The following is a 21858-nucleotide window of genomic DNA, read 5'->3' as shown; positions in this document are numbered from 1 at the left end:
GCCAATGCGTAAAAGACGCGCGCACGTCCGCGCATGGCTGAAGAAACGCAAGAACAAAACAGGAACCACGCAGTGGGAAAACGAGCTCGACATCCCGTCTGTACTTCATTTGGATGCAACAAACAAACAAACAAACAAACAAACAAACAAACAAACAAACAAACAAACAAATAAACAAACAAAACAATTTACTTGATGCGTCGTGACGTGTCTCGCCGCGGTTGTCCTCGAGCTGCGGTCGTTTCCCCAAGACGCTGCTTCACGCGCTGTTCCTCAGTGATCGCAGACGCGTTTCCTGTTCTTTTTAACAAAGGCGGAGAATCTGTTCATCCCAGCAGACACAGACCCCCCCTCTGTGTGTGTGTCTGTGTGTGTCAGGCTCCTTCTTCTTCTTGAGTGACGTGATCGTCGTCGGTGCCGCGTCACGCCGTGGCGGACTATTTCCCGTTCAACCAAACCGCACGGCGCGAGGAGACGTGCGGGATTTTCCACGGGGACTTTTCCCCCCTTTTGGTGAGAACAATTCACAGGTTTGGCTTTTTTTTTAGGAGTCATGATGCAAACGTGCAAACTGCATTGCTTTGATTCGCAAAAAGTATTGGACTTACAAAAAAAAAAAAAAAATACTCAAGTAAAGGTAGAAAGTTAGCATCATTTGAGTTTTATTGTTCTCACAACATAGACGGATATAAAAAAAGGATTTTTCTCTGTAAAAGACGGAACTTGTTTTTTTTCTCCTTCAAATCTTTTGTGCCCTTTAAGCGTTTCACCTTTTCTCGTTATAATAGTCTTTAGGTCGAATATGTCACTATATTCGTGTAAAGTGATTGAGTACCACGGTGCAACTACTTCAATGTGACTGACTGAACGCTTTATTCACGCACAGTTTACTGGAGCAATGTGGCTAAACATACACAGTTATGTATTCATATGAAGACATGCAAAAGTTTCCAAATATGCTCACTTGAAAATGAAACATCGAGGGAAAAGAAAGTACTCAAAAAGTATCCAAAATACTACTTAATGCATTAATGTGACTATTTTGTATTTGGAACATATTAATGGGCACAGTCTGAGCTTTTATTCTGTGTTTTAATTTTATTTTCACATTAACACCTCAAGCTTTTAATACATCACGCACTATTTACTATTCCTAATATATCAGGCATGGCTAAGGACAATTTTGTTTTACTATTCTAGCTTTCAAATATTGCCTGTGTACAACTCAGAGAATTAAGATTTTGGTAAGAAAGTGAAGACTGAACGATCAATATTGGTAACATTTTAAAAGGTAATACCGAAACGCAACACCAACTCTTAACGCTCTTTTATTATCTCGTGTAAAAATGAAGACCTGTCGTCCACTCAGATCCCATCGGATCATTTCAAATGAGAACTGTGGGAACTTGAGACGTGATGATTGTTTGATGTAATACATTTCTGCACCCACTAGATGGCAGTATGTGACAGAGATGAGCTAAAATGAGTTTCACATGCAAGTCCAGACTTTGGACACGTCCGAATAGTCCGTCCTATCTCCTTTCCTATCCACTTTTCCTTAACCCAAATAATTAATCAATTAATTAATTAATGTTGGAATTCTCTATAAGCTGAAGAAAGGAGGGACAATGCTTCCTTTATAACCTCCTTTAGCCGAGGAAACATCTGGAAGAATGCCAGTATAAACATGCAGGTATTCCTCATCAATGTCTTTCCGCATGTGGCCATGGACTTTTTCTTTCCCGGTTTGTCTTGACAATGATGACTCCTTTCAGTGACAGTGGCAGAACATGTCTCGATATCGCAGATTTATTTTACTAGTGGGGGTCGACAGCGACCCAAACAAGACAGGGGCCATCATTTCAAAGTAAACAGGTAAATGAGGGACCCTAACACAAGACTAAGATTCTTGGATTACAGTTTCGGGAGGGGGAATAAACAGGTTAATCTCAAACAAAAATGTCTTTATCATATTTGTTGTTATATGGAGAGACTTGTACTACATAATAAAGAAGGTTTGTCTTCCCCTGTGTGAATCCATGGGAGTGTAAAGACGATAAGGTATTCAGCTCTTATTGTTTTGATTATTGAAATGTGCTTCTTCCAACGTTGAGAAATACATTTTTTCCCCCTTTATTTGCTATGCTTAATGATTTTAACATGTCACAGAAGAAAGAAAAAAAGCAAAGCCATGAAATGATTAACAATAACGGGCAGTTGTGTTTTATTCTGTCAATTTGAAAAACCGTGTTTGGAGAATTATTCTAACCTTGTTATGAAAAACCATGGAAACCTGCACAGCCTTTATTATTCATTCCATTCTCGCTCTTTCGACTGTTGGCAAAACATCTGTCTGAATGCTTGATAGCTTCATAAGACTTGCTTCACTGACTTATTTCCATGTGTTATTCACGACCGACTTGGGAAGCGATTTATGCACATATAATCATCTTTCATTAAAATCTGAATTAAATGTGGGTAATTTGACACACAGTTTCTGGATCCCATAATGATTGTGGGTCACTTCTGTCTCTCTTGGGGCAGTGATGCAAAAAAACAACAACTGCAAGTTGAGAATAGCAATTGTCTGTTAATAACATAATATTGAGAAACTTTTCATTGGAAATATATTGCTAGAAAACAGCAGCAGCAGTTGTTGTTTTTTGCAATATTTCTCACTTGTGGGGTTCCTCAAGGTTCTATCCTTGGACCTCTTTTATTTAACACCAACAAGCACACACTGGGTCAAATCATGGAACATTACAACATCTCATGTCGTGATTATGCAGACGACACACAGCTCTATATATCAGTGTCAGTAAATAACCACAGCCCAATATGCCTGCTGAGGGATTAAAATAAATCATTGAGCGATGTGAACGTCTTACGTAATCGTTTCTGTTCAAGGATTTACTTCAAAATCTTGCGCCATGTCTGCAAAGCTTTAAATAGTCTCGAGCAAATACCTCTCCGATGTATTTGCATCTCCGCAAAAAAATAATAACAGAAAAATAAGAAGCAGCTATTGATATAAAAAAAAAAGTTCATGTTTAAATACACTAATAACATTCAATTATCCCAATAAATAAATGTCACGCAAAGCAAATATTCAGTCCCATGTGAGCATTGAGCAGACCTGCATTCTTGAGGATCCGAGGCGAGTGAAGCTCTTTTGACGATTGATTGGACGTTAGTGGTTCAGATCATCAGCTAAGTGAACTCACATATTTCACTCTGCTCACCCTTTCCGCCTCAGCGCCATCGATTAGCTGCAGAGAGTAAAGATATTTCACCCAAATTCAGTCTCCTCTGTCACTTACATTGATTGTAATTCGATGATGCTTTCTTTCTATCTTTTTTTTTTTTTTATTCACAGTGTTGTATTTTTGCTTTGATTTTTGGTTCTTCTTGTGTCTTTGTTTTGATATCTTCTTTTTTTGTGGCGTTTTTAACATTGTTCTTGAGCTTTCGTGTCAACAGCAACGGCCTAACGGTGGGTGGGCGGCGAATTGAACTTGACTTGAAACCAATATGAAATAGTTGAATGCAATTGAATAGAGGTTGAAATAAGAAAACTATATGATTAGTCCTCGTTATACAACAAACTCACTGAGATCTAATGCAACTTCTCATTTTTCTAAATTTTTGACGGTGGTTTCATATAGACGGCTCTTACTAACATAATATATTATTCAACTGTTTTAACACACTTGCTATTGAAATCGCCTGTTATTATATATATATATATATATATATATATATATATATATATATATATATATATATATATATATATAAAATATAAAAAACTCCTTTTTTAGTACATTAATGATGCAGAAATGACAAGTTCTTTCTGAAGTCTTTTCAAATTGTCTGATGTGACATAAGTTCAGATCCTCTGAGAGACTCAGAGACACACGCACACACACACACACACACACACACACACACACACACACACACACACACACACACACACACACACACACACACACACACACACACGAGGACACACACACGAGGACACACTCTTGCTGAGAATAGTTTCTCTTGTGTTAAACCTTATGACTCTGATTTGTCTCAGCCAGTGAGCGACTGCGCCGCCCTGCACATGACGCCCATTACGATGAATGCAATCTAATGGGAAAGGACAATCTGAGGACACGCAAGTGGGAAATTCAGAGTGTGGGTTATTCCTGTTCACCTGCAGGTGACGTCGCCTCTTTAATGCTACCGACTGCTGATGCAGGAACGCCACCGATGTTCAAGACAAGTTTCGGAGGTGTTGTGTTCGTGTGGTGGGGGTGGGGGTTGGTAAGTGGGGAACTCACTACAGCTTTGGAGGAGAAGCTAAGAGGATTTTCCATCTTAGCGTCTCAGCAACTGTCACAAACAGTCAGTCGTCACCTGGAGGTGATCCCTTCGAGACGAGTGGCCTTCCGGGTGTGTTTAGGCCTCCCCCCCCCACCCCGACCCCCCCAATGCGGACGGGAATACTCGTAAATGAGAACAAAAAAAGCATCTATCATTGTTCATATTTTTTGCGTTGATCCCACATCGCGCTGCAGCTTTAAATACCCGGTCACACATGGCGTCTGGCTAAAAATAGCCTCAGCCAAATACAGTGTTTAGTCAGGTTTGACGGACATTTACAAAAAGTGAAACAAACACAGCTTTTAAAGGACGGGTCAGCTTGTTCTTTAGCTTTCAATCGCTTATTAAGTGGATAAATAACATTTAAACTTGCTGGAGTCTATAAAAAGTGTAGAAGGGATTATTGATGTGACAAACGTGTGCTTGTGCAACTCTTTTGTTTATTCTCACAGAAATACAGCGTTGTGGTGGACCAAGTCTGACCTCGGTCTCCGACTTTTTCAGGGTGAAGACTGATTACCGTTGTGTTGTTTTTACTCGGCCCCAGCTCTGGAATGAAAACCAAAAAAAAATAAAATAAAATCTTCGCAAAGCTTTGAGACGCAGTAAAACTCGCCGCCCATTGCAACACGCTTCCATAAATGAGTGTTTTTCGTTTCACCACTCTCACGTTCTCGCCCCGGCTCATTCACTCGAGTGCTGTCCATTCTAATTCTGAAATCCTCTTTGTGTAAATGACGTGGTGGCACTGATAAAAAAAAAAAAAAAAAAAAAAGCAGGATTAACCCATACATAGAGAAGGGAGCACTTAGCGGGACGGCAACCACTCACTCCATTCAACTTGTGTCCACCGCTCAAGGGCAGCGGCGGCTTCATCCCTCTTTAGGAGTGCAGCGGCTCGTCCTTCCTCCTCCTCACAGAGAATCTCCTCCAAGATTTGAGGGAGATCGAAAACACAACGGGCTTCTCCACAACAACAACAACGACGCTCGGCCGCTGGCGTCGTCTCTACAGTGACGCCCTCTCAGTGGGAGAATCTCCTAGGTGACGCCCGCCGCCGCCACGCCTAGAGGTGGCTGCTGCTGCTGCTGCCGCCGCCGTTTAGCAGGCAGGTGCATCCTGAGCAGACCTGGAAGCCTGACGCGGGATTTTCTGGCTCACGCTTTCGTGGGAAAAACTAAAAAAAAAAAAATATGTTTTCAGCCTCTGATTGACGCTGGAAAGCAACAACAGCGCCGTTCCTAGAAAGAATAATGGAACTAAGATAAGAATATTTGGGAAGCAAAACAAAACAAAAAGCAATTTATAGACTGACTTTTAGACTTGGATATAAAAAAAACCAACTTGAATTTGATCTTTGGATTTTACACATCAGAGCAGAGAAAGTTGCTGCTGTTACTGGAAGTCTGGCCTCGGACTCACGATGGAGGGATTTGGGTATGAGCACTTTGCAGACGAAGCAAAACAGAGCCGACGGGACGACTGCCGGAGGCCTGCAGGCGATGCCCAGCCGCCCTGCGCTGATACAACCTCCCGGGAACGGGAACGTTATGTGCGGCAAAGCTCGCATGGACACGAAAGTGCTGCCCAGAGATACAGCGCCACCAGGATCCAGGCCGGTTTAGGTCCGGAGAGGTGAGTTCATCAGGAGGCGTGAAAAGATAAGATGTGTGCAAATCAAGCAAATAAAAAAGAAAAGTACTTTCTTTCTATCCAGTGCTTTTAGAAAGCATTAGAGGAATAAAGATTCATTTGTGTCCGTGCATATTTGACATGTGAAACGCATAAAAGGTTGAAAACTTTTAACTTTTAATCTGATTTGTCTTCTTCTTTTTTTTTTTTTACTTGTGATGTGATTAAGTCTTGTTTGAGAATCTTGTTTTTAGATCAGCAGTTTTTAATTAACCAACCAGGGACATTTACAGTTTATTTTCTGTTGCTTGATGAGCCTTTTAAATGCACAAAAAACGACATTGAACCATAAAACTAAGGCTAAAAGTTCAGGGTTTTCCCCCCCGCCACTGAATGCCCTCGGTGCCGGGGTAAAATGAAGACGTGGGCTGACCGTCCGGGATCGTACTTTCACCGGCTCTGCCTATAAAAGGCTCCACATGTAAATGAACGTCACGTTGGCCGGCTCAGTTTACATGTACACACACACACACACACACACACACACTCGCATTAGAAGTAAAAGCCCTTCAAGATAAACTCCCTTCATTTTTGGAGTGACTGTGGGTGATCCATGCACATAACCACACACACACACACACACACACACAAATCGACTTGTGTTCAGTCGCCGAATGCTATTTTTAACCTGCACCTTGAACACACCGACGGCTCTGCCATTGAGGTAGGAGTGGAGCGGCGAGCCGCAGGCAGGACGAACGAGACTGAATCGAGGGCTCAGAATAGCCACGGTGCATAAAGGAACCACTGACCCATATCTGCAGTGACCCACATTTAATTTGACACAGAGAGTCGGGGAATCAGATCCCCCGAGTCACCTTGGCAGATCTTTCTCGCGGCCTAAGAATGCAACACCACGCAGAGCATTTTGTGTCCGAAAAAAAAACCCATCCCCGCGAGAACTTGATGTAAGAGAGACGCCGTCGATCTGTGGCGACGGCTTGACTGAGATGGGCCTTCCAGATGTGCTCGCCGTCATGTTGCCCAACGATCACATCTACGGTATAGATCCAGTGTTAAAATTAGCAGCGAAAGGCACCGGGTTGGTAAACGATACCGGCAGTCATATATGTAGTGAGAAAGCAGCGGGGGGATTTAGTTTTTCTTTCTATGGCTTGGCGCCGTGGTGGCAGTCGAGCGACGTCGAGTGTTTTGCTTGAAGGTGGCGCAACGTGTTAGACGTTCGGCACGTGAGGGAATACCATATCATAGAATTTGAGCAAATGTCATCGTTTTTTTTTTTTTTTTTTGTCGCCTCACAGCCAGACCACACCAATTTGATTGCGAAATCTTTGTCCTTTGTGTGGGCCGTCTGTGCTTTTGTGGGTACAGGGATTTCTTTCCACGGTCCAAGGACGTACATGTGAGATCGCAAATGTGAGCATGAAGGAAGCGTTGGCCCTCTGATAGACTGAGTCAGTTGGGATCACATTGAATAAAGCAGGAATGCAAGATGAATGGATGCATTTCTTGTTAAATATCCAGCAATCAAAAGTGTATATATAATTTGTATTTTTATTATCTCCGATTGAGATTTTTGCTTTGAACTTGTGTTTTTTTTTTGCTTTGAACTTGTGTGTGGGGTTTTTTTTCCCTACCCAAGCAGAGCAAATAAGCAGAACCTGATCAAAAGAGCTACAGTTGTTCTTTTTTCTGCACTGCTGGATACAGCAGCGCTAGCATGGTTAGACCAGACACATGCATGTGCACACACACTCACACACTCAAGCACACACACACACACACACTCAGTGTCATTTTGCAGTCCTCAGTGGAAACAAATCTGAACATATCGGCTGATAAGTGAGTGATTCCTTTCCCCGAGTGAGTCAACCTGAACCGAACACAAGTTTCTTCACTTTTGAGGCGGCTGTTATCATGTGACCAAAATGTGATGTACTCTGGCGCTTCAGCACACTAAACCTTGTTAGCGTGACTTCCAAAGGGGACACACTCATGTGACTAAGAAGATAATGCAAAAAGTTCTAAATAGGAGGAACGCAAGTAAAGTTTAAATGTTTAACTCTTCACATGATTATATTGTAATTAATTTAGGTTCTGCTACTGTTTCCATTTCCTCGTTTTGCAAAATGTGGCCGAGTCCCCGTCTGGTTTCAGGTGCCTCTAGTCTCTTGTGGCTCCGTCGTCCATGTGTTCAACTCGGTCGCTCTCATGTGCATCTCATCAAGCCCCATTTCCTCGTGCATGTCTGTAGCTCTCAGTCCGTCCTGTTATTCCTGTCTGCTTGCCTGTTTAATCATTATCTCATAAACTCTGGATTCCTATTATGGATCAGCTCCAGTCTGCCTGTGGTTCTAATTGTCTTAGACACCCCAGTCACATATTTAGGAGACTTATGACACGTATTCTAGTATGAAACTTGTATTTTGTACAACATATTTTTCCTTATTCTGTTCATACTTTGGTAGTAAATTTATTTTTTCCTGGGATTATGTTGCCTGTCCCACCAGCAGGTATATCTCTGCAGTGTAAAGTGGAGAAAGTTCTTGTGTGCAGTTTTAGTATCTCCTGTTATGCAAAGTCTGCAATGATTTGGCCCAAAGCTTTTATGTGGTAATAGGTTGACATGTTGCATTTGCAAGGAAGCGATGTCAGATTTCAGAAAACTCTGTTCTGGATGGAAATGTCGGGTATTTTCTTACTGTTTTCTTTTGCGTTCAATTGAGTTCAAGTTTAATACACATTTAATTGAACTTTGAATTGTTGTGGCATTATGGATGGATTTTTAAATATAGCACATTTACAACAAACAATCATATTTTTTATTCAAAGTTTTTATTGTTTATTTAGTTTTTATTCAAAGAGATAAATCAGTGAAGAAGTCTCTGGTATGTTAATATAATAAATGTTGTTCTGGCGCATTTTAGTGGAAGCAGCGACAGGGTTAAACCAGCGTGGAGGAGGGGGGGGGGGGGGCGTGACGTCATTAGACGCGACACCACTAGTACATAACACCAACACACACCGTCTAAAGCCACAGGCGCTCGCTTCTCGTTCCCCTCCACGAGCAACCGGGACTTTTTTTTTTTTTCTTAAAGTCTTTTTTTATTCCTCCTCCGGACCTCCAAGCCACGAAAGGGGGCGGCTCGTTTTGCCCCGGTGCTTCGAGGTAGAAGAACGAGACTCCACGACGGTCACATCTGGAAAAGTTGCTCGCTTCTCGTCAACGTGGGCAACCAGCTCCTCAAAGGTGGCTATAAGCTAAACACCCTTTCCGCCTCCTCCCCGCCAGATTTGCTGGGCGTTCACTCCGAAACGCCTGCTTTCCTCTCCGTGGTGGGGGAAATAGTAATGATAATTAAAAAAACAAGACTCTCTCTTGAGTCGTTTAAAATGAGGCTAGAAATAAGAAGCGTGTTGCTAATGCTAACAGCTAACGGCTGGTCCCACATGTCTGCCAGTGCAACGTAGCCCAGTCTGCTGGGGAAAAAAGTTCTGCTACATGGAGAATATTATTAATGTACTTGCACCATTTCGTATGATGACAGTCAATTTAGAGATGGTTTTGTTGTGGTACGATTAGATATTATAAAATTATACATGCACGACGGAGGCTGATTATTTACGGGGGGATATGTATTGTTTTTCGTAGTTTGCATGCCTGCTAAGTCAACCTATTGATGTAGAATCACACTTTTACTAATATTTTTAACAGTGCTATATTTATTTCACAGTTTTACGAGCGAATCTAGCCAAGATATTGGTCGCAGTGACGATACATGCAGATATTTTCTGAAATATTACGCATGGTTAGTGATTAAGTGCACTTATTTTAGAGTGTTATCTGTTTATAAGTGAATTATTAAAGTCGGCTGTCCCTCAGGTTTCTGGAAATGATAAGTTATAGTCATTCTGACAGTCAGTTCCATCACCTCATATGCACTTGCGGAAGCCCTGAACGCAGCGCCAAACTCCCTTTAGAAACTGCAAAAATAACATTGCATCACTTTCCGGAAAGTTGTTGCACGTGGGAGGAAATATATGCCAGATTTTTTCCCCTTAGATGAGCACTCGATCTTTAATTCGGCTTAGTTAAAACACGCACAACTAGTCGCGATGGTTATGTATTAACTTTTACGCCTGATTTTGATTGTCATCGTCTCATAGTTTCGCAATTAAATCACCATTTATTTAGTCGTTGGAGATATGTGTAGCATTTATCGCTTAGAAATGCTATTGATTACTGCGTAGTGGGTGGCGTATCTGTCCTGGAAACGCAGTTATCAGCGTCCGCCAGGCGCGTCCGTGTGCGCGCGCAGCTGACGTGCTCGGCAGCATGGATCATGTAACGCGGCTGAGCAGCGGCAGCAGCATGGATGCTGCGTCCTCGCATCCCTGCGCCAACAACAAAGACAGGTTGGAAACGTTTTGTCCACAAACGACGTCCAGTCAGCGAATGGCTGCCGGGTGCAGATAGAGATGGTGTCATGTAGGTCAGCGGGGCAACTTTTATCGAGCGGGTCGGCGTGACGCGTCGTTGCGCATCAAATTATTATTTAGTGTGCGCCGTTAGAAATGTGGAAATCTTGCAGGTAGCGGTTCAGATGCGTGTTAGTGGGTCAGCCGGCTGCGTTTCTGCATTTCACTGGCGGTCATGTGAGGGACGTGCTCCCATCGTCTGGTTTTATTTTTGGGAAATGATGATTGGAGGGGAGGGGGGGTAAAGAAAAAACAAACATGGATGCTGATCAGGGAAAAAAAAAAAAAAAGCTCCATCTTTCCTCTCCACCTGCTTAGGATTTCTACAGGGCCGTCACAAAAAGCTCATCTCACTTCGCATTGCGTTGCTGTGTGTTTATCTGGGTTATTTTTAAGAGTTGATGCACCCGGCACGCAGGCGCTCCGGACCCAAGGCTGGGAGGAGGGGGGGTTGGGGGGGGGGTGTTGATGTTGCCATGGTTACGTCTTCCTGTGAGAAGGTCATCAAAGCTCTGCCGAGGAGAGTGGACATCGAGTGGTCCTGCAGTGTTTATCTCATCACTTTGTCTCTGGATGATGAGCGTGGCGTGTCACTATTAACCGACCTTGCCTGTGTTTTCACCGTCCGGCAGCATGGCGGATTACCTAATCAGCGGGGGAACGGGCTACGTCCCCGACGACGGACTCTCCGCCCAGCAGCTCTTCTCCATTGGAGATGGCCTTACGTACAAGTAAGTTTGATTGCATGCCAAATGTTTTTATTGGGTCTTTTTTGGTCCTTTTAAAAAAAAAATTCAGTCATTTCAAAGTAAGGCTTGCTTCTTTTTTTTCTTCTTCTTCTTTTTTTTTTTTTTTTCAAACCTAACCTGTGCGAAGATGGTGGGTAAAAGTGTGCGCACCAGTGTATTTGTAATGGCCAACGCATTTTGAATCGGCAGATCTGACCAACAGTGTGTTGTCTCCGATGGTCATACGGCTGAAGAGCTATGCTCTAAAGGAGATGGGTTGACTTACAAGTGAGTAAAAACAGTCGTTTTCAAAACTGTTTTCAGAAATGCTCTGTCTGTCCAAATAGTGAACTTCAAGGGGGGGAAGCTAATGATTTGTCCTTCCAAAGAACAACTTTGACGTTGATTCTTACAAAGCCATGGCAAAATCTCGGTGTTGTGTCGCGACCTGGCGCGCATGAAGCCGGAATGCTTTAACTCGATCTTGGGTCACGGGGATACAATTTGCTTCCACTTGAACTTAACTGCATTATTTACTTCCTCCTGATCATTGCGTTGCATGACCTGTCCTCTAAATGCAGAGAGCGTGACAGAACAGCTCACGTCCTCTTCCTCACGGTCTGGTTAAAGTACTAACTGAGCACTAACTTTCACACCTCTTCATTAACTCTTCTCCGCACGCTGGTGACAACGCATCATGTGACTGAAATAATTCTGCTTAACATTTCCACGGAGGCACCTTTTTCTTTTTCTTAATTCACAACTGCCAACTTGTAGTTGTCGTCTGGGACTGAGAAATGCGCCACTCCTCTTTTCCCCGCATTAAATCTTCTACAAGTCCCAACAACATCTACAATTAATGATTAAGATGCACTCTCTGCATTCCCCAAAGAGTCATTTTTAGTTAATGTATCATGGAGGCTTTTTTTCCTCATCGGCTGAAAGCGCTTCTTGAGTTCTCTGCTCTCCCTAACCTCACCGCTCCTTTGCTCAAGCTAATTAAGGGGAAAAGTGCAATTTGGGCGTATTTTGTGTGGTTTGTAATTATGTGCAGCGTGTCTGAAGGGAAGGTTTGCACACATGATTGCCCGTACGGACATCATGTGGCTTTCAGGAGAAATTGAGGTGGACGGGGTCGTTTTGACGACGAGAAACTTTGTGTCTGTCTTTGTTCTGCGTTTCGGCTTCTTTGTAGCTCGAGGAGCGCGCAGAAATAAATCGGCGGCAACTTTTCCCCCGGTAGAAAACAGTTTTGTGTCAAAAATCCATCTTTAACTTTAAGGCAAATGTATACAATTGTCAAACAGTGTATACATTGTAAAACAGCCATTTCCTTTTTAAAAGTATAATTTGTGTTATAGTAGTTGGAGGGGGGGTTCCTGCAAACCAGGTGCAGTAAATCTCCCAAACATCACTCCTGAAATTGGCCTTAAACATGAGTGCATCACAACTCCTGCCTGAAAACAGTCTGTTGATATGTGGAGACGCTGTGAAGTACAGAGTTCAGTCGATGGCACGTCCTCACACGTTTCAGGCTTTCGGCTGTGTATTTGATTTGCATTTTTTTTTTATTAAAGCAATGTACCACATGACCATATTATGTGTAAATGAAATTTTTTTTAGATTCTACACTGTAAAGCTGTGTCACAAATTGCATCCATGCTGCTCAAATCACTTCAAAACTGGATCAACCTTCCCCTTTTTTTTTTTTTTTTAAAGTCTCGTGGGCAAATTCAATTGCAAATGCAAGCAAATTGCATACAAATCAATTTGGCTTGTTGATGGTCACATGCTGCTGCTCAGTAAAGTAAAATATGTTGTTCTTTGACGATCTGCGGATGTTCACCTTTTATTTAAAAAAAAAAATTTAAAGCATGCAAAAGCTTGCGCCCAGCTGCTTTGATGTGTTTGGGTCGGCACATAAAACACTGTCGATTCTCCGTTTAGCCACCGGCAGGCGAGGATCGGTTGTAGCCTCTGGGTTATTTACCTTGAAACACTCCCTCTGAGCATAATTCATTTGTCTACATTTAACATGCAAATGCAAACCATGATGAGCTCCGGCCACGCCGGTGTTTTCTTTAGGATTGAGGGCCGACAAAGCAAACTCTGGGGTTTTTTTTTTTTGCTGCTGACCCGGAGTCCGTGTGCTTCAGCTGAGGTTTGTGGCTTCTGCTAAACGCTGGCAGATGTGGGCTGGACTTCCTGCGTATTCATTCCCGTGCTTTAACGTGTGGGTGTCGGCGCTCCAAATTAAGGGGGGAAACAACTGCGACGCCTCGTCTCGTCTCGTCGATATTCCGTTTGGAGCAGATGAGGTTAAGCTCTGACATCAGTGGTGCTGATGTCAACTCATCTCTTGCAGCAGAGTTTCCTGTGGCGTTAAAAAACCCAACGCGGCCCTCGTTTCCCCCCCCCCCCGTCTCGTCTCCGGCCCGTTTTCACGCCCGTCTGTTCAGAAAGCCACAACGTGCAGACAGTCTCTGGCGCAAAAACAAACACGCCATTCCTGTCTGGCTTCAGCTCCAGTCATTGTGTGGAGACCTGGAAGAGGCCGGCGGTGGGAGTGTGGTCGCTGTGTCGTCCTTCTTAACCCGATGTTCACTCACAGTCTCTACACTTTGAAATTCCATCATATCTGTCTGTCACATTGACCCACTTATTTTCTCAACTCATCCTCGCCTTTATTCACTCTCCAGCTCACGTTTTCTTAAAAAGACTATAAATGGAAGAGTACTTTAAGTCCTGCTTTTTTTTTTTTTTTTTTTTTGGAAGCATCATGCCAACATAGGCTATTCTGGTTGGTTCCAACATGACTGCTGCTATTTTATTTTGTGTATTTTAAACCTCAGGCTGTTGCAACATTCAGCCCCTTTACTTTGGCGTCTCGTTTATGTCTTCCAGTGACTTCCTGATATTGCCAGGCTTCATCGACTTCACCTCCGACGAAGTGGTGAGTACGTATGTGTGGAAGGCGCGGGGGCACAGAAGGTCATACCGGGGGGGCTGTTATTGCCTCGGAGGATTGTAGCGACGGAGTGCAACCACTCGGCTTTCAAGCAAGTGAACATTGCTTCAGTTCTTTTCCACACCCGTCGTGGTGGCAGTCTGCGCCGTTAATGGCTGAGCCGGTCCCAAAACCAGTTTTATTACAGCCTTATAACAAACATCCCCACTCCAAACCGCAATTATATATATATAGCTGAGGTTTTGAACAAAAATACCCATGTTTTTCTCCATTTAAACGCCTGTGCTTCGGTGCCCCTCTCTTCCCGCCCAGCTATTTTTGCCCGGCGCGGTCACACACCGGCTGCTCATTCCCTCTTGTGTTTACATTTGGTCAGTTGTTCATCCATCCCTCTCGGCAGATGACGGGAGAGTTAATCTCAGGGCTTTAGCTGAAATCCTTCCCTTTCTATGTTGACCATCTCCGAGGGTTTTAATTTAATATATCTGTAATCTGCACTCTCTTCCCTTCGGCGGTTTTAAAGAGCGCCCCGCTTCGCTGCGACGGCGACGTCGGCCGGCCTGCCACGCCGTCAGGGGTTAGCCTTCTCCTTACAGCCCCGCTCTGCCCTACTTTAACGCTGGGTCGCGAGCCCATTCAAGCTCGAATAACATGAATGCTGGCACGTTTGGCCCCGGTAACGTTGAGGAAATGGCGCTGAGCTCTGACAGTCGTGTTACCTTTGAGGTTTGCACGCCCTGGGTTCAGGCGTTGGGAACATGACGCGGGCTCACGCGAGCGGGACATTCTTTAGGGGTCGCGATGTTCTCGCCACGCTTTTTCCTAACTCTGGGTTGAATGTAGCAGGCGAGTGCAGCAGCGCTCGCTAAATGGAGAAGTGGTGTTGGGTGGTTTCTCTTCCCTCGCCGAGAACCCTCCGAAAGGTCGCCAGTGTTTATGTTTTGTCATAGATAGAAGAGTAAAAGCCGACTTCGGTTTCCCACGTGCATTTACAGGAAGGTCACTATTTTCACTTGACCGGCGGATGAAAACAAAGCTGCTTGGATGTTGTGGGAATCACTCCTGGATGACATTGAACGCAGGTTGTGAGACACTGGCTAGTTTCAGGTTTCCACACACTGTGAGAGGAGGAACACAATTCTTTTTTTTTTTATATATATATATTGGATTTTTGGACCAATCAGTGTGAAACATGTGATATTGAAAACATAAAGTTGATTAAAAGCTGCATGTTTTCACAAATAAACCAAATGGGATTTAAGATAAGGTAACATGAAATTCCCATTTTCCCAAGGTTTGTTCTGGGTGGAGACCGTCTGTTCAGCCACTGAAGGGAAAATAGAGCCAGTTGAATACAGTACAGCTCCCGTGTTCATTCTGCCCCCTGGTGGACACTTGGTGTCCTCTCTGTCCCTCTCAGGACCTGACGTCGGCTCTGACCAGGAAAATCACACTGAAGACGCCCCTCATCTCCTCCCCCATGGACACCGTCACAGAGTCGGCCATGGCGATCGCTATGGCGGTAAGAAGCATGCGTGGTTTTTAGGTCAAGAGCCCCGATTTTGAATTTCTCTTTTAAAGTCTTTTCATCGTCGCGTGTTGCCTCTTTGTCACGCTGCAGCTCATGGGAGGGATTGGAATCATCCACCACAACTGCACGCCGGAGTTTCAGGCCAACGAAGTCCGCAAAGTCAAGGTAAGCTGCCTTTTTATTTATTCATTTTCTTTAAGTGTTCTGTGTTTATGTTGCGTGATTTTTGTGTTTTGTTTAGCATGAGAAATGATCTGCTCTCAAATCAATCTCGTCTGACTCCGGCACGTTCGTGACTGTTGACTTCACTTCTTGTCATCGTGTCCCTCTTTTAGCATATGGTAAATGTGAGTGCCGTTTTTGTGTGACTGTGTGTTTTTATCTTTGTTGCTTCCATTAATCGAGTTTTGTTTAATGTCTTGTTTTTGTGTGTTGCCACGTGTGGCGTTTGGCTTTCTTTGCCGTTTGGTGTTTGACGTAAAATGGTGTTTACATATGAACAATGCTAACAATTGTGTTTTGTTTGTTTTGGGGTTTGTTTTTTTTCTGGGTTTGCAGAGGTTTGAACAAGGTTTTATTACAGACCCCGTGGTTATGAGTCCACGCCACACAGTTGGGGATGTGATCGAGGCCAAAACGAGACACGGCTTCTCCGGCATTCCCGTGACGGAGACGGGAAAAATGGGCAGCAAACTGGTGGGCATCGTCACCTCGAGAGACATCGACTTCCTCTCCGAGAAGGACCACAACAAGCCCCTGGAAGAAGTGAGCGTCTTCGTTTGTGTCGACGATTATACAAGCTCCAGTCTTACTCAGATTCTACAATCTTGCTTCTTTCGTCTTCTCCTCCTCCCAGGCTATGACTAAGCGGGAGGAGTTGGTGGTAGCTCCAGCTGGTGTTACCCTGAAAGAAGCCAATGATATCCTGCAGCGCAGCAAAAAAGGTGAATAAAGCTGTGCACCTTCACTCTGCCTTTTACGTTCAGCGATAAAGACGGCCTTTATCTCACACGGGGGAAAACAGAAGCAGATTAGATAAGGGTGTTCTACTTTCTCTCCAACCAGGTAAACTCCCCATTGTGAATGACAACGATGAGCTGGTGTCCATCATCGCCAGGACGGATCTAAAGAAGAACCGGGACTACCCCCTCGCCTCCAAAGACCCCCGCAAGCAGCTGCTGTGTGGGGCCGCCATCGGCACCAGGGAGGACGACAAATACAGACTGGACCTGTTGGTTCAAGCCGGAGTGGACGTCGTCGTACTGGTGGGTGTTTTTCACCATTGAATCATTGTTTTTCTACATAAAAGGACGTCTCTATATTCCAGCATATGGCAACTATCTTCATTTTTCGGAATATTCCGGAATGCAACGTTTTATGTGTCGGTATAATCATATTAAAATGTTTGTGTTTTTTTTTACTTCTCTAGGACTCTTCACAAGGCAACTCGGTCTATCAGATCGGCATGATAAATTATATTAAACAGAAGTATCCAGAGTTACAAGTCGTGGGAGGAAACGGTGAGCGCCGCACACAAGTATCCTGGGGTTACTATATCCTCGTACTGAAAGCAGAAGTTGAACATTTCAACACTCTGTTTAATGAGTTTTTCCTTTCTCTGCAGTTGTGACGGCCGCCCAGGCCAAGAATCTGATCGACGCTGGTGTGGATGCTCTGAGAGTTGGCATGGGCTGTGGCTCCATCTGCATCACACAAGAAGGTAGGGAGCAAGGATGGGCCGTCTGTCCTGAACACTCGAGCACCGAGAACACTGGGAAAGCTTTTAAATGCTTAATTCCAGAAGTTGCGTTGCGGACATGTAAGATTAAGATGATAAATCTGCCGCGTCTGACGTGTATCTGGGTATTAACGGCTGTGGCGGGGGGATAAAAGGCTATCAGTTGCTAACGGTAACAGATATCTCGAGACCACTCCTAGTTGTCATGGTGATTTGCTTCTCCTCTGTGTTGCCATGGGGATGGGTCTCATGTTCAGACTGGGTCACATTGACTAAAATGAACAGATGCAGCAAATTTCTCTGCAACGGTGAAACGCACATGAATCCGACGATCTGTTTTATTTGCCTTCAAGTCAAATGTTTGTTCTTCCAGTCATGGCCTGTGGGCGGCCTCAGGGGACCTCTGTGTACAAGGTGGCGGAGTACGCCAGGCGCTTCGGTGTTCCCGTCATCGCCGACGGCGGCATTCAGACCGTGGGCCATGTGGTGAAGGCGTTATCTCTCGGAGCGTCGACAGGTGAGATCCCGGGGGTTTTCACAGCCTGTGGAAATATCCAGACTTCACAATGACAAACTGTCTCTCGCAGAAGTAAGTGGGTTATATTTAGTAACATGTGAACTCAAACTTTTCCATGCATAAGTTTCAGGCGGGTTAAAATGATTAAAAGTGCTTAAAATAAGTGGCATTGGAAAATAAACTGCAACGACACTGAAGTATTACTACTTCTAAATACATGGAAAGGAAATACTAAGTGATGAATTGTATCATCAAGAGGCATTGACAAACTGCCCAGCCCGTCAGACCAGACCTGAACTGGAGTTTGACCACTGAACATCAACATGGCCGTATTGGGACAAAAAACTAAATAGGGTTTTTAATTGAAAGCCAAGCTGAAGGAGATTTTTCAGCTGTTTGTTCAAGCTAATGGTCAGAATCCGGCAGCCAAAGGACTCCTGTTTACAACAGAGGTAACTCTCTCTGCTTTTCTTCTCCAGTCATGATGGGCTCGTTGCTCGCAGCCACCACCGAGGCTCCCGGAGAGTACTTCTTCTCAGACGGCGTTCGCCTGAAAAAGTACCGCGGCATGGGCTCCCTGGACGCCATGGAGAAGAGCACCAGCAGCCAGAAACGCTATTTCAGGCACGTGGAAAGATCGCGCGAGGAAAAGCCGGGGTGGCGCCGCTCCGATGTCGAGAAGTGGGTGTTAACACTGTGACGCTTTCTCCACAGCGAGGGCGACAAGGTGAAGGTGGCCCAGGGAGTGTCGGGCTCCGTCCAGGACAAGGGCTCCATCCACAAGTTCATACCTTACCTGATAGCCGGTATTCAACACGGCTGCCAGGACATTGGGGCCAAGAGTCTGTCCATTCTACGGTGAGTTGTGTCCGTGACCCGTCACGGGTTCTCGATTTCCCCCTTCGTCATTTGTCGTCTCGAGCGTTTTGTGTTTCGTGTCTCAGATCCATGATGTACTCTGGGGAGCTGAAGTTTGAGAAGCGGACCATGTCGGCGCAGATGGAGGGAGGCGTCCACGGACTCCACTCGTAAGTACAACAAGAGCACCTACAAACACCTTAATGCCGCAGTGAATTACAGTTAATGGTTTTGACCCAACCGTGCATTGCTTTGGGAGGAGGAATCTCAGTTTCATGGTCTTTGGCGACATCTATAGGCAAGGTCGAGGGATAAGCGGTAGTTACTGGTGTGGCCTTTAGGGGCGCTGTGACTCATCAAATACTCCCAAAATGCCATCTGTAGTTCTATAGAACGCCGACTTATGTAGGTGTATAGTCGTGCTCCTTGGGGAATTAAAAAAAATCCAATAAACCGTAGAGATGCAACCTGGTCATTACAATGATTACAAGTGGGATTTAGTTTTTTTGGGGTTCTCAGTCCAATGTCGGCTTCCTAATTTCGCTCTTGGATACCTACACTTTGAGAACCCATGTGTCGCCGTCTTCCAGACCGGAGCTTCACTTTGCCCTCTCCTCTTTGCCTCCACAGCTACGAGAAGCGGCTTTACTGAAGCGGGTCCGTGTGAACGTGACGCACCCAAAACCAACAGTGACCAAATGTTCCACCGCCACTTCTGCTAGAAAAACACGTCACACCCTACACCTTCTCTGCTCCGATCCCAGCCAGATGAGTTATTTTTTTGGGGGGGAGGGGGGCGGGGGGGTGAAGGACACCAAAGTGAAGTGAGAATCTCCAGTAACGACACCGGACTCTGAACACGTTGGATTTTTGCACACAAGAAGTGGCGCATCAGGGTTTTTTGGAACGACTTACCCACCTGTATCTTGAGTATGCAGCCCGATCCCAATTTTATGAATGACCGTGTGTGTGTGAGTGTGTGTGTCGATCTCGGCGAGTGTCCTGAGTGTGCGATGTTAAAAATGTGCGTTGGGACAAACAAAGTGAAGGTGCACTGTGCTTCTGTGTTCCGTTAATAGTGAATAAATGCAGGCAGATGGTGTAGATCCCGTCAGGACTTTTGTTCTTTTCTTTTTAAGGGTTATTTGTTTTTAATTGGGATCCATGCGTACCAGCAAGCTCCATGTCAGAATCCTCACAAATCCCAAGTTCTGAACACACATACACGCATAGAAATATAGACAACGGTGTCTATTTGTTTCTGTTTTTTCCAGCGATTCTGGGATCACAAGCGCAAAGTCTCCTCGAAGAGTCACTGCTCGTATTTCAGCACTTGCCATTTACGCTTGTGTTTTGTGCATTTTTGAGGTACGAACTATTGGCCACACGTGTTGTGCTGTCAGCCTTGTGTCGTCACCCGCAGTCAGTAGACGACCAGTTTTCACCACTGCGGATGTCAACTTGCCCCCCCCCCCTCCAACGACACCATGAGCCAATCAACCAGTGTCCCCATCTCAGTGCATAGCGTTCTCATGTCGAGTCAGGAAGGGACCAAAAGCTGAAGATCAGGTATGTTGCGAAGAGAAATCAGTGGAAATTCATCAATCAAGGAAGGAAAAATGAGGAGTGACCGTTCCCTCGCCCTTAAGTTGAATACTTTTCGATTAAATAAAAAAAACTTTATATTAAACCTGTATAGTCTTGGAATTGAGCTTGAAGGTTTTTTTTGATATGCATGTTTGTTTTTTCACGACGCCGACCACGGCTGTATTTATATTCTGCTTTAATTGCATACATACTGCCAAGTGTGTCGACACTTATTTGACTCTCCTTCCTTTTGTAATTTTTTTGAAAACCAAAATTGGTGCGACAAGTCAACTTGTTGCCTGGCTCACCTGTTTCCCTCCTGTGCTTTCACGGTTCTCTGCAATAACCTTTTCTTTGTTTCTGTACACCAGAGAAATGCCTTGAAGCAGGTTCATTATTAAAGCTGCACACGCCGGCTCAGTGGAAAAAGCAGAATGCTACACCTTCTCGCCTCCTTGACGTACTTCGAGACAGTGTCACAGTGCTTGTTATCATTCAGCTTATGTAGAAGTAGGCTTTTCTAACATTTGTATGTCCTTTTTGCCAGCCAGGTGTTTATTTTCTTTCTTTTCTTTTTTTTTTTTGTAAGAAGAATGTCGCAGATTGTGAAAGTTGTGTTGCTTTCTCTAACATGCTGATGTGCTCGGCGGGGTTCACTTGACTAACAAGATCTTGCAACTGGACTTGCAAGGAAGTGTTTTTCGGAGAATTATTTACAATTCTAATTGGTTGGGAAATGACTGCTGCTTGTTTTCACTTTCCCACCTAGAGATGTAATTCAGGTTTTTTTTTTTTTTTTTTTTTTTTTTTTAAATGTCTTACATGTCAAGTACTGAGTCCTGTAAGTCCATCTGGAAAGCACAACTCTAGTGATACATGATATGGTCTTTTTTTTTTTTTTTTTTTCAGTGTTTTTGTATGAAAAATCAACAGTTCTCACAACACAATAGTAGCGTCTGTTGAACGGCGAGATTACCTTTTTAGGTGGACATAAAAGACTCAGTATTTAGTGAATCAAAGATGGGATTTTGAGGAATATCTCTTCAGAACATGTTTACACTAAAACTCAACAGAGTAAAGTTGCTTTTGCTGTTTATTATGGTAATAAAGAATAAATAAAACACTTGCCAGCTGTGTTTTAATTTCAGTTTATAACTCACGGGCAACATGACACGTTTTATAAAACTTTATTAAACATGTTGAGCAAAGTTATATCTGAACATAAATAAATTAGTAAGCTGGTCATAGAGAATGCTGTCTGGATCATTATCTTGAAGCAGGTTGATAAATGTGGCGTGCCTTTTGCCAGCAGGGGGCGATGCTGCACTGACTCCCAAGAAACGTGAAGCATATAAAGAGTCTGAACGTGATATTCTGAGTTTGAAATGTCTTGACTTCAGTAGTATCAGTAAGTGCTTAAATAAG

The 21858-nt window shown here is 44.1% G+C and overlaps 1 protein-coding gene across 4 annotated transcripts; it reads left to right on the top strand.

Moving 5' to 3' along the window:
- Positions 1 to 9093: 9093 nt before the first annotated feature.
- On the top strand, positions 9094 to 21792 carry impdh1b (IMP (inosine 5'-monophosphate) dehydrogenase 1b; the record flags this gene model as incomplete). Of its 4 annotated transcripts, XM_080518096.1 has the most annotated exons (16): positions 9094 to 9277; positions 11139 to 11237; positions 11445 to 11522; positions 14139 to 14187; positions 15623 to 15724; positions 15824 to 15898; positions 16292 to 16498; positions 16590 to 16677; positions 16799 to 16998; positions 17163 to 17253; positions 17358 to 17453; positions 17845 to 17988; positions 18468 to 18612; positions 18703 to 18846; positions 18933 to 19016; positions 19477 to 21792. In XM_080518096.1, the coding sequence occupies exons 2-16, from the start codon at positions 11140 to 11142 to the stop codon at positions 19496 to 19498; spliced, it is 1623 nt and encodes a 540-aa protein (XP_080374222.1). In that variant the 5' UTR covers positions 9094 to 9277; position 11139. The 4 variants fall into 4 exon arrangements, with proteins under 4 accessions (XP_080374222.1, XP_080374223.1, XP_080374225.1 ...); XM_080518097.1 differs by lacking the exon at positions 11445 to 11522 and having other exon boundaries at positions 19477 to 21790; XM_080518099.1 differs by lacking the exons at positions 11445 to 11522; positions 19477 to 21792 and having other exon boundaries at positions 18933 to 19020.
- Positions 21793 to 21858: the final 66 nt, after the last annotated feature.

This window comes from Blennius ocellaris (genome assembly GCF_963422515.1).
Source record: "Blennius ocellaris genome assembly, chromosome: 22".
Lineage (NCBI taxonomy): Eukaryota > Metazoa > Chordata > Actinopteri > Blenniiformes > Blenniidae > Blennius > Blennius ocellaris.
The sequence above is the reverse complement of the archived record's forward strand: the minus strand, read 5'-3'. Positions and strand labels throughout refer to the sequence as shown.